Genomic DNA, 12,963 nt, shown 5'->3' with positions numbered 1-12,963 from the left:
TGCTTGTGTGAGACGGGCAGGTGCTCTGCTTGTGTGAGACGGGTGGGTGCTCTGCTTGTGTTAGGCGGGTGGGTGCTCTGCTTGTGTGAGACGGGTGGGTGCTCTGCTTGTGTGAGACGGGTGGGTGCTCTCCTTGTGTGAGACGGGTGGGTGCTCTGCTTGTGTGAGACGGGTGGGTGCTCTGCTTGTGTGAGACGGGTGGGTGCTCTCCTTGTGTGAGACGGGTGGGTGCTCTGCTTGTGTGAGACGGGTGGGTGCTCTGCTTGTGTGAGACGGGTGGGTGCTCTGCTTGTGTGAGTCGGGTAGGTGCTCTGCTTGTGTGAGACGGGTGGGTGCTCTGCTTGTGTGAGACGGGTAGGTGCTCTGCTTGTGTGAGGAGGGTGGGTGTTCTGCTTGTGTGAGACGGGTGGGTGCTCTGCTTGTGTGAGGCGGGTTGGTGCTCTGCTTGTGTGAGACGGGTGGGTGCTCTGTTTGTGTGAGACGGGTGGGTGCTCTGCTTGTGTGAGGAGGGTGGGTGCTCTGCTTGTGTGAGACGGGTGGGTGCTCTGCTTGTGTGAGACGGGTGGGTGCTCTGCTTGTGTGAGACGGGTGGGTGCTCTGCTTGTGTGAGACGGGTGGGTGCTCTGCTTGTGTGAGACGGGTTGGTGCTCTGCTTGTGTGAGACGGATGGGTGCTCTGCTTGTGTGAGACGGGTGGGTGCTCTGCTTGTGTGAGGCGGGTAGGTGCTCTGCTTGTGTGAGACGGGCAGGTGCTCTGCTTGTGTGAGACGGGTGGGTGCTCTGCTTGTGTTAGGCGGGTGGGTGCTCTGCTTGTGTGAGACGGGTGGGTGCTCTGCTTGTGTGAGACGGGTGGGTGCTCTCCTTGTGTGAGACGGGTGGGTGCTCTGCTTGTGTGAGACGGGTGGGTGCTCTGCTTGTGTGAGACGGGTGGGTGCTCTGCTTGTGTGAGTCGGGTAGGTGCTCTGCTTGTGTGAGACGGGTGGGTGCTCTGCTTGTGTGAGACGGGTGGGTGCTCTGCTTGTGTGAGACGGGTGGGTGCTCTCCTTGTGTGAGACGGGTGGGTGCTCTGCTTGTGTGAGACGGGTGGGTGCTCTGCTTGTGTGAGACGGGTGGGTGCTCTGCTTGTGTGAGTCGGGTAGGTGCTCTGCTTGTGTGAGACGGGTGGGTGCTCTGCTTGTGTGAGACGGGTGGGTGCTCTGCTTGTGTGAGACGGGTTGGTGCTCTGTTTGTGTGAGACGGGTGGGTGCTCTGCTTGTGTGAGACGGGTGGGTGCTCTGCTTGTGTGAGACGGGTGGGTGCTCTGCTTGTGTGAGACGGGTGGGTGCTCTGCTTGTGTGAGACGGGTGGGTGCTCTGCTTGTGTGAGACGGGTGGGTGCTCTGCTTGTGTGAGACGGGTTGGTGCTCTGCTTGTGTGAGACGGGTGGGTGCTCTGCTTGTGTGAGACGGGTTGGTGCTCTGCTTGTGTGAGGCGGGTGGGTGCTCTGCTTGTGTGAGACGGGTTGGTGCTCTGCTTGTGTGAGACGGGTGGGTGCTCTGCTTGTGTGAGACGGGTTGGTGCTCTGCTTGTGTGAGGCGGGTTGGTGCTCTGCTTGTGTGAGACGGGTGGGTGCTCAACCTGTTTGTGTTTTTCTTATTACTATGATAAACAAACACATTAATATGCTGCAAAACCATTCTATATTATCGGTACAAAGTGGCATCAGAAGCAGCTATGGTAATATAAACACATATGCAGTATAATGTGATCACATTATACTGCATATGTGTTCATATTTCCATTGTGTCGGTATTTTATACCATTTATTTCCAAAAGCAGCAATGTTTCCAGGCCATTTTCCGTCACAGGTTGGGTTGTTTACACGGTGATGAACTCAGTCAGCCTGAGCTGGGAGAGATTAATAGGGTAATGGGGGTGTCGTCAAGTATTCCATTCAATGTTCAACACTTGAGGTAACTTCAGAGGTTTTCATCCAACAGAACTAATGAGTTTTATATACATGTTCCTTCAGTCCACTTCTAGGTTACCATCTACCTCCATGTTCCTTCAGTCCACTTCTAGGTTACCGTCTACCTCCATGTTCCTTCAGTCCACTTCTAGGTTACCATCTACCTCCATGTTCCTTCAGTCCACTTCTAGGTTACCGTCTACCTCCATGTTCCTTCAGTCAACTTCTAGGTAACCATCTACCTCCATGTTCCTTCAGTCCACTTCTAGGTTACCGTCTACCTCCATGTTCCTTCAGTCCACTTCTAGGTTACCGTCTACCTCCATGTTCCTTCAGTCAACTTCTAGGTTACCATCTACCTCCATGTTCCTTCAGTCCACTTCTAGGTTACCATCTACCTCCATGTTCCTTCAGTCCACTTCTAGGTAACCATCTACCTCCATGTTCCTTCAGTCCACTTCTAGGTAACCATAACAATGGTTTATTTACATAAGTTACATAGTTTTATCAAATTTGACGATATTTATTGTTATATATAAACCCGCGGAGTCCTTAGTTAGATTTGTATACTTAATGGTTATAATTATGACCATAGCCGGGTCACCATCTAGAGAAGACCCGGGCCGGGACAACACTAGGACCATAATTTTGTAAAGGGGTGGACCGGTAAGGCAGCGGAAGGCCTCTGTCAGATGACCAAAAGCTCCAGCTGTGGGTCATGTGACTCAGACCCGCGTCAGGAAACACTTGTAGTCTTTTAGACTATCCTGCAAAGCAGTGCAGTTCGGGCACGAAAGATGATAGTGCAGTGATCTATGTATGAAACAAAGCCGAAGAGCACAGAAACTGTGTATTCAGACGACGTCTCGCTCGGGAACAGTTCTTTTGAGTGAAACATCGTCTTCGTGTTATGCCAGTCGACACAATTCCTTCCTCCCTTCGTGAAGATAGTTGAACCTGGAGCGTCAAGTACGTAGAGTTACGGAAGTGGTGTGTACACCAGCACAGTACTTGGCTGAGCCAATAAGTTGTTAGTTCCAGAGGTATGTGGTTGATCCACCAGGTTGCTAGTTACTGAATTACGCATTTAATCCACTAGGGTGTTGGTTCCAGTAGCACGTGGTTGACCCAACAGGTTGTTGGTTGCATCGGTACTTGGTTGATCCATCAAGTTCTTGGTTGAAGCGGAACCTAGTTGATCTACCAGGTTCTTGGCTACATCAGTACTTGGTTGATCTACCAGGTTATTGGTTCCAGCGGCACCTGGTTGATCCACCAGGCTGTGTTGTAAGTGGTGACGGTGCGTTACTGAGGGTCGTTTGACATCACAATGAATTAACATACAGAATTAACATACAGAATTAACATACAGAATTAACATACAGAATTAACATACAGAATTAACATACAGAATTAGCGAACTTAATTTAAAACTTTAAACTGAGAGCTGGAATTTGTGGCTGTCAGACAGTGTCTGTCAGCACACACTCTCGCTTTCACTTCATAAATAGGGAAAACGCTATGGTCTTTCTCGAGGTCATCTACTGAACGTTAACCAGAGCACAGTAAGCCAGCGATTTTTTTTTGTGAATGTAACTGAAAAAATACACCCAAAAGGTTTTTATAATGCGCACGTTCACCTATCGATGCTCTTTTTCAATTTCATTTAAAAAAGTCACACTGGAGAGAGGAGCTGTATAAGAAAGTTTACTGGAGACGAGTATAGGATAGTATCTCAGAAGAACTAAAAATTCTGTGATTGCAGCAATACACAAATAACCCGCACATAGGAGAGAGAGAGAGAGAGAGAGAGAGAGAGAGAGAGAGAGAGAGAGAGAGAGAGAGAGAGAGAGAGAGAGAGAGAGAGAGAGAGAGAGAGAGAGAGAGAGAGAGAGAGAGAGAGAGAGAGAGAGAAGGTATGACGACGTTTGGATCCGACTTGGACTTTGTAAATGGTCCAACTTGGAGCGAAACGTAGTCGTAAGTTTCTCTCTCCTATGTGTATAGCATCTTAGAAGGCTCTCCCCTTCCCCTCCTCCCCCACTCAACACAACGTAAACCTTGGGAAATGAAAATGGTGAATCTCTTTTCTTGAAGTACAGGAACACGTGCAAATGGCCTCACCTTCATTTTATTGCAGCTTCAGTCTGCAATTTCTTGCTATGTTCTGTGACACTGTGGGGAAAAAAAATCCCTCTACCCTCGTTTGCGTTGCACTTCATGCCTCGGAGTTTCATTCCGCTTTTTTTTTTTGTCCGTCTTATTGAATTACTTTCCACTACAAACAGTTGTTCCTGTCTGAAGTGTGTCAGAATTTATTTATTTGATTTAATGAGGTTTAGTTATCTCCGCTTTTCACACAATAACATTAATATTATACCTTTTTTTGAGTACACGATTGTCATTGTTCTCTGTCTCTCTGTCTCTGTCACTGTCTCTCTCTCTCTCTCTCTCTCTCTCTCTCTCTCTCTCTCTCTCTCTCTCTCTCAAGCTTACATTGGAATATTGTTATGTAAAATGTTCATTTTTTTCTCATTATTTTTCTTAGAGGTTAAGTTAATCTCTGTCTAAGGAATTAGTGTTCTTGACTGGTGGTGAACAAGTGATACGCAGCATGACCCTCGTGTAGCCGATAGGCTTCAAACCCTATAAACTAACAATATAAGGGTGATTGTTCATTAAATGGATCCATGGCCAAGCTGTAGTAGGCTAGTGGATGCTGAAACTGTGTCCCCTTGTAACTGTGTCCCATCTCTGGAACATCCTGTCTTTGTCCACCTTGTCAATTTCTCTCAGTATTTTGTATGTCGTTATCATGTCCCCCCTATCTCTCCTGTCCTCCAGTGTCGTCAGGTTGATTTCCCTTAACCTCTCCTCGCAGGACATACCTCTTAGCTCTGGGACTAGTCTTGTTGTAAACCTTTGCACTTTCTCTAGTTTCTTTACGTGCTTGGCTAGGTGTGGGTTCCAAACTGGTGCCGCATACTCCAATATGGGCCTAACGTACGAGGTGTACAGGGTCCTGAATGATTCCTTATTAAGATGTCGGAATGCTGTTCTGAGGTTTGCTAGGCGCCCATATGCTGCAGCAGTTATTTGGTTGATGTGCGCTTCAGGAGATGTGCCTGGTGTTATACTCACCCCAAGATCTTTTTCCTTGAGTGAGGTTTGTAGTCTCTGGCCCCCTAGACTGTATTTCGTCTGCGGTCTTCTTTGCCCTAAACCAATCTTCATGACTTTGCACTTGGTGGGATTGAACTCCAGGAGCCTGTCCAGATCCCTTTGTAGTTCTGCCTGGTCTTTGATCGAATGAATTCTTCTCATCAACTTCACGCCATCTGCAAACAGGGACATTTCGGAGTCTATTCCTTCCGTCATGTCGTTCACAAATACCAGAAACAGCACTGGTCCTAGGACTGACCCCTGTGGGTCCCCGCTGGTCACAGGTGCCCACTCTGACACCTCGCCACGTACCATGACTCGCTGCTGTCTTCCTGACAAGTATTCCCTGATCCATTGTAGTGCCTTCCCTGTTATCCATGCTTGGTCCTCCAGTTTTTGCACTAATGTGTGTGTGTGTCTGTCTGTGTGTGTGTGTGTGTGTGCAGGTGGTACAGTCCGGTATTATTTTCATTTTGTGGACTGCGATTTCCCAGATACACAGGTGTAAAATGCAGGCAGCACATCTGTGCACTACCGACTCATGAAGTGCATCTGTCCGGCAGGGTGTCAGGTGTACGGCTTCGTGTGCTACCTGCTGGGGGTGGCCAGCATCACCTCCATGACAGTCCTGGCTGCAGTCAGATACCTCAAGACTTGCTCGCACTCCTACGGTAAGTAGAGGGAGGGAGGGAAGAATGAAAGGGAGGAAGGGAAGGATGTAGGAAAGAAGGGAGGAAAGGAAAGTGAAAAGGGAGTGGGGGAAGCTGTACACTGGAAAGACAGCTGATGACTTTCCAGCTCACCAACGAGTCTGTCTCTATAGAAGGACTATCTGCTTCCATCTCGGTGGAGGATTATCAATTTCCATCAAATGACTGAGGCTATGATATTAAAGTGGAAGTTCCCTCTGAATGATGTATACGAAAAGTTAGCTTTATATAGACAAAGAAAGAGAGACGGTCAACACATCATTTGAAGGAGCGATGTGGAAAGAAGGGAGAGGGAAAGAACTAGCTCTTGAAGGAAGGAAGAGATCAGATGTAAGGATCAAGGAATGGCAAATAATCTGTAGGTTGGAAATGCAGAGAGAAAAATTAGGAAGAAAAATAAAGAGAAGGTACAAGAGGGAGAATGTAAGAAGATAGGTGAAGAGAAGCAGGAAGAAGGTGAGAAAGATAGAATAAGAAAGATAAGTTACAAGAGCAGGGAAAAGGGAGAACACACAACACACTCACTTCCCCAGAAACTAATACCTCTCACGAACCAACCCTTCCTCCCATCCCCCACACCCACAACACCCCCACCCAAAACACCCACACCCAAAACATCTACACCCAAAATACCCACAATCACACCCACAACACACACCACCTACTCAGAACACCCACACCCACAACACCCCCACCCACAATACCCACATCCAAAACACCCACACCCAAAACATCTACACCCAAAATACCCACAATCACACCCACAACACACACCACCTACTCAGAACACCCGCACCCACACCACCCCAAGAGACACTCAAAAGCAACCGCAGAAATTAATTGTAGATCAATGCATAATACAGAAATACTGTCAAACCAGGTAATTAAATTTAAAGTAACGATAGTAAAAAAAAAACTGACAAGACTATTGATTGTCTTACAGGATATAGTGTGCCCAAGAGGATGTAGGTTAGTGAGGAAGGAAGGGAAAAACAGTGAGTACAGGGAAATATATGACAATTTTTACTATCTTAAGACGAGTACATATAATACTGGAAATAGTGCAGGTTTTCCATACTAGCCTCACTCATACCATTCCTTTTCTGTTTACGTCTGTTTCCCTTTCCTCCTGCCTCCCTGACTCCCTCGATTCCGTTCTCCCTCCCTCCTTCCTTGCCCTTTCCCTGCTCCCTCCCTCCCTATCCACTACTATTTCCCTCCCAGCATCCCTAAAACATCATTCTTTCTTCCTCTCTCTCCCCTTTGCCTGCCTGCTCCCCCACCCATAATACCCACCCCTTCACTCCTCATCACCCGGACCCAATTCTCTTTCTTTGTCTCTCAGGTCAATGCGGGAACCAAAGCAATCATTGTACTAGGGGGAGAGAGCACAACTTTGTAGTACCCACAGTCAGTGGCCAGGCTTCAAACACTTTATATTGCAGAGTAATAAAGAAATGGGATAGACTGCCTGCATACGTCAAAGCCAGTCATAGCATGAACCAGTTCAAGAAGAGCCAAAAGGTACCTAGTGAACGTAGGGACAGAAAGGGACGAGAATTATTTTTATTTTTTTAGCTAACACATGTAAATGCAAATAACTTACTTTTACCTTATTCCTAGTATATCTCCTTTTATAGTATAATAATAAAAATGTCTCCTACACTGTATAATATAAGGTATTAAAAGAACCCCGATGGAAATAAGTCACTCTGATTTTTTGGGTAATCCCAGGTTCTCTACACATATGCTGCTATGTATGATAATCTATGTAACTGTGTTTGTGTATACCTGAATAAACTTACTTACTCAGGTAGGAGTGTGAGGTCAGAGCACATGAGAGTGGTGTTGGTGGGGGTGTACGTGTACTCTGTGTTCTGGGCGCTGCTGCCTCTCTGCTCCTTCATCAGTAACTACGAGGTAGAGCCTTTTGGTACCTCCTGTACTCTCAACTGGTCGCGACCCTCACACTGTGAGTATTGCAACCTAACCCAACCTAGCCTTGCCTAACTTAGCCTAACTTAATGTAACCTAACCTAGTCTAATGTAGGATAGTCTAACCTAGTTTAACTAACCTAACCTAGCCAAACTTATCCTGATGTATCTTAACCTAAAGTAACTCATCAACCTTACCTAACCTGGCCTAATATAGCTTAGCTTTATATAGGTTAGCCTAGCCTTGTTCTTGATTAAGTTGAAACAATCGCTGAAGTACGTCGGAATCCTAACGTTCTGATAGTATATGGGGCTGTATGATGTTGCTTGCCCGCCTTCATTATTTCTCTCTCTCGTGTGTGTGTGTGTGTGTGTGTGTGTGTGTGTGTGTGTGTGTGTGTGTACTCACCTAGTTGTACTCACCTAGTTGAGGTTGCAGGGGTCGAGTCTAAGCTCCTGGCCCCGCCTCTTCACTGGTCGCTACTAGGTCACTCTCCCTGAACCATGAGCTTTATCGTACCTCTGCTTAAAGCTATGTATGGATCCTGCCTCCACTACATCGCTTCCCAAACTATTCCACTTACTGACTACTCTGTGGCTGAAGAAATACTTCCTAACATCCCTGTGATTCATCTGTGTCTTCAACTTCCAACTGTGTCCCCTTGTTGCTGTGTCCAGTCTCTGGAACATTCTGTCGTTGTCCACCTTGTTATTCCTCTCAGTATTTTCTATGTCGTTATCACGTCCCCCCTATCTCTCCTGTCCTCTAGTGTCGTCAGGTTGATTTCCCTTAACCTCTCCTCGTAGGACATACCTCTTAGCTCTGGAACTAGTCTTGTTGCAAACCTTTGCACTTTCTCTTGTTTCTTTACGTGCTTGGCTAGGTGTGGGTTCCAAACTGGTGCCGCATACTCCAATATGGGCCTAACATACACGGTGTATAGGGTCCTGAACGATTCCTTATTAAGATGTCGGAATACTGTTCTGAGGTTTGCTAGGCGCCCATATGCTGCAGCAGTTATTTGGTTGATGTGCGCTTCAGGAGATGTGCCTGGTGTTATACTCACCCCAAGATCTTTTTCCTTGAGTGAGGTTTGTAGTCTCTGGCCCCCTAGACTGTACTCCGTCTGCGGTCTTTTTTGCCCTTCCCCAATCTTCATGACTTTCACTTGGTGGGGTTGAACTCCAGGAGCCAATTGCTGGACCAGGTCTGCAGCCTGTCCAGATCCCTTTGTAGTTCTGTCAGGTCTTCGATCGAATGAACTCTTCTCATCAACTTCACATCATCTGCAAACAGGGACACTTCGGAGTCTATTCTTTCCGTCATGTCGTTCACAAATACGTGTGTGTGTGTGTGTGTGTGTGTGTGTGTGTGTGTGTGTGTGTGTGTGTGTGTGTGTGTGTGTGTGTGTGTGTGTGTGTGTGTGTGTGTGTGTATTCCAAACTTGAGGCTTCATTTTTCACTTAAGTTTGGAAGAAAATTCACTAATATTTGACTTATGCATCAGCCTAGTGAGTGTTACCAAGGCTTTCGTAAACAACAGTTACTAATCCACTCTTTTCACCCTCTTTGTACACCTTCTCTGCCCTTTGTTATTTCTCATTTCCTCTTCTCCTACACTCCATATTTTCTCCCTCTCTCTCTTTTTCATTCTCTCTCTACGTTTCCTCCTTTCATCTCCAATCTACCCCTTTCTCTTTCTTCCTCTTCCACCGTTTGACTTCTCATTCATTTCCTTCTTCCCTTGCTCTCTCTCTTTCTCTCTCTCTTCCCCTTTCCTCTCTCCTCCCTCCACTCGTGATCTTCCTCCCTCCTTACGTCGGCTTCCCTTCCCTCCCTGTATAGCCTCCAGGGTGTACCTGGTGCTGGCGGTGACCTTCGTGGTGGTGGTGCCCTCGGTGGTGATGTGCTGGTGCTACGTGCATATCCTGCTACTGGTGCGTCGCAGCCATCACAAGAAGCTACTCATGAACCAGCGACCCTCCGCTACCTCACAGGGACGCTCCGAGCTACAGATTACCATAGTTAGTAGGGACTCTCCTCTGGGGTTGTCATGCCTATGAATTCTTCGCACCCAGAGTTAATTCCAGTGTTCCAGGGACGTTAAAAGAATTCTCTAAGCTCACTTATTTATCGGAACTGGTTGGTTCATTGGTTAATGAGGGTTTAAAGCTTATCAACTACATGAGTCCTTAGGGCTGCAAGTAACCTCTTCACCACCATTCAAGAACAATATAATCCCTAAAATATGAATTCAAATAAATCCTCAGGTATATATACACTGCACTGATGAGGAGAAAAGGGTGAGTGGTGCACTTAGGAGTCTGTGGAGACAAAGAACTTTGTCCGTGGAAGCAAGGAGAGGAATACCAACACTCTTAAAAGGGTGTGAAGCATGGGGGAATGAATGTTGCAACAAGGAGAAGGCTGGAGGCCGTGGAGATGTCATGTCTGAGAGCAATGTGCGATGTGAATATAATGCAGAGAATTCGTAGTTTAGAAATTAGGAGGGGGTACAGGATTACCAAAACTATTATCCAGAGGGCTGAGGAGGGGTTGTTGAGAGAATGGAACGAAAGAAAGTGACTTCGAGAGTGTATAAAATTTGGAGTGGATGGAAGGCGGGGTAGGGTTCGGCCTAGGAGGGGTTGGAGGGAGGGGGTAAAGGAGGTTTTGTGTGCGAGGGGCTTGGGCTTCCAGCAGGCATGCGTGAGCGTGTTTGATAGAAGTGAATGGAGACAAATGGTTTTTAATACTTGACGTGCTGTTGGAGTGTGAGGAAAGTAAAATTTATGAAGAGATTCAGGGAAACCGGCAGGCCGGACTTGAATCCTGGAGATGGGAAGTACAGTGCCTGCACTCTGAAGGAGGGGTGTTAATGTTGCAGTTTAAAAACTGTAGTGTAAAGCACCCTTCTGGCAAGACAGTGATGGAGTGAATGATGAAAGATTTTCTTTTTCGGGCCACTCTGCCTTGGTGGCCACCCTGCCTTGGTGGGCCACCCTGCCTTGGTGGGCCACCCTGCCTTGGTGGGCCACCCTGCCTTGGTGGGCCACCCTGCCTTGGTGGCCACACTGCCTTGGTGGGCCACCCTGCCTTGGTGGGCCACCCTGCCTTGGTGGCCACCCTGCCTTGGTGGGCCACCCTGCCTTGGTGGGCCACCCTGCCTTGGTGGCCACACTGCCTTGGTGGGCCACCCTGCCTTGGTGGCCACCCTGCCTTGGTGGGCCACCCTGCCTTGGTGGGCCACATTGCCTTGGTGGGCCACCCTGCCTTGGTGGGCCACCCTGCCTTGGTGGGCCACCCTGCCTTGGTGGGCCACCCTGCCTTGGTGGGCCACCCTGCCTTGGTGGCCACCCTGCCTTGGTGGGCTACCCTGTCTTGGTGGGCCACCCTGCCTTGGTGGGCCACCCTGCCTTGGTGGGAATCGGCCGATGCACTGACAAACATACCCTTCTTGTTATATATATATATATATTTATATATATATATATATATATATATATATATATATATATAGATATATATATATATATATATATATATATATATATATATATATATATATATATATATATATATATATATATATATATATATATATATATATATATATATATAGAAAAGAGGGAAATTTTTTCCCAGTAAAAGTAGGCCTTAGACAAGGATGTGTGATGTCACCGTGGTTGTTTAATATATTTATAGATGGGGTTGTAAGAGAAGTAAATGCGAGGGTCTTGGCAAGAGGCGTGGAGTTAAAAGATAAAGAATCACACACAGGGTGGGAGTTGTCACAGCTGCTCTTTGCTGATGACACTGTGCTCTTGGGAGATTCTGAAGAGAAGCTGCAGAGATTGGTGGATGAATTTGGTAGGGTGTGCAAAAGAAGAAACTTAAAGGTGAATACAGGAAAGAGTAAGGTTATGAGGATAACAAAAAGATTAGGTGATGAAAGATTGAATATCAGATTGGAGGGAGAGAGTATGGAGGAGGTGAACGTATTCAGATATTTGGGAGTGGACGTGTCAGCGGATGGGTCTATGAAAGATGAGGTGAATCATAGAATTGATGAGGGAAAAAGAGTGAGTGGTGCACTTAGGAGTCTGTGGAGACAGAGAACTTTGTCCTTGGAGGCAAAGAGGGGAATGTATGAGAGTATAGTTTTACCAACGCTCTTATATGAGTGTGAAGCATGGGTGATGAATGTTGCAGCGAGAAGGCTGGAGGCAGTGGAGATGTCATGTCTGAGGGCAATGTGTGGTGTGAATATAATGCAGAGAATTCGTAGTTTGGAAGTTAGGAGGAGGTGCTGGATTACCAAAACTGTTGTCCAGAGGGCTGAGGAAGGGTTGTTGAGGTGGTTCGGACATGTAGAGAGAATGGAGCAAAACAGAATAACTTCAAGAGTGTATCAGTCTGTAGTGGAAGGAAGGCGGGGTAGGGGTCGGCCTAGGAAGGGTTGGAGGGAGGGGGTAAAGGAGGTTTTGTGTGCGAGGGGCTTGGACTTCCAGCAGGCATGCGTGAGCGTGTTTGATAGGAGTGAATGGAGACAAATGGTTTTTAATACTTGACGTGCTGTTGGAGTGTGAGCAAAGTAACATTTATGAAGGGATTCAGGGAAACCGGCAGGCCGGACTTGAGTCCTGGAGATGGGAAGTACAGTGCCTGCACTCTGAAGGAGGGGTGTTAATGTTGCAGTTTATAAACTGTAGTGTAAAGCACCCTTCTGGCAAGACAGTGATGGAGTGAATGATGGTGAAAGTTTTTCTTTTTCGGGCCACCCTGCCTTGGTGGGAATCGGCCAGTGTGATAATATAAAATAAATATATATATTGATCTCTGGCTGAAGGAGACTCGAACCTACGAACCTTGCAACAAGGTACGCAGTGCTTTACCAATCTACCCACACTGGACCAATACCTTGGAGTCCAGCTTGCGCTAGACTTTGATCCAAGGCAGCCAGCTTTCAGGGAGAAGGCTTACAGCTTTTCATCTCATCCCCTGCATGCATCAGCCTTACTAGAGATATTTCGCCTGCTCTTGCGAATTCCTTGCATACATATATATATATATATATATATATATATATATATATATATATATATATATATATATATATATATATATATATATATATATATATATATATATATATATATATATATATATATATATATATATATATATATATATTTATATATATATATGT

General features: G+C 46.5%; 1 protein-coding gene across 1 annotated transcript in view; it reads left to right on the top strand.

Moving 5' to 3' along the window:
• LOC128685320 (opsin-5-like) overlaps positions 1–12,963 on the top strand; it is a 117,993-nt gene that overhangs the window by 33,676 nt on the left and 71,354 nt on the right. Inside the window, exons 3-5 of the mRNA XM_070082817.1 lie at positions 5,672–5,779; positions 7,632–7,790; positions 9,600–9,778. Of these exons, the coding sequence (XP_069938918.1) occupies positions 5,672–5,779; positions 7,632–7,790; positions 9,600–9,778 (446 nt within the window). The remainder of the gene's footprint in view (positions 1–5,671; positions 5,780–7,631; positions 7,791–9,599; positions 9,779–12,963) is intronic.

The sequence above is a fragment of the Cherax quadricarinatus genome, chromosome 8 (assembly GCF_038502225.1).
Source record: "Cherax quadricarinatus isolate ZL_2023a chromosome 8, ASM3850222v1, whole genome shotgun sequence".
NCBI lineage: Eukaryota > Metazoa > Arthropoda > Malacostraca > Decapoda > Parastacidae > Cherax > Cherax quadricarinatus.
This window is presented reverse-complemented; position numbering and strand designations above follow the sequence as displayed.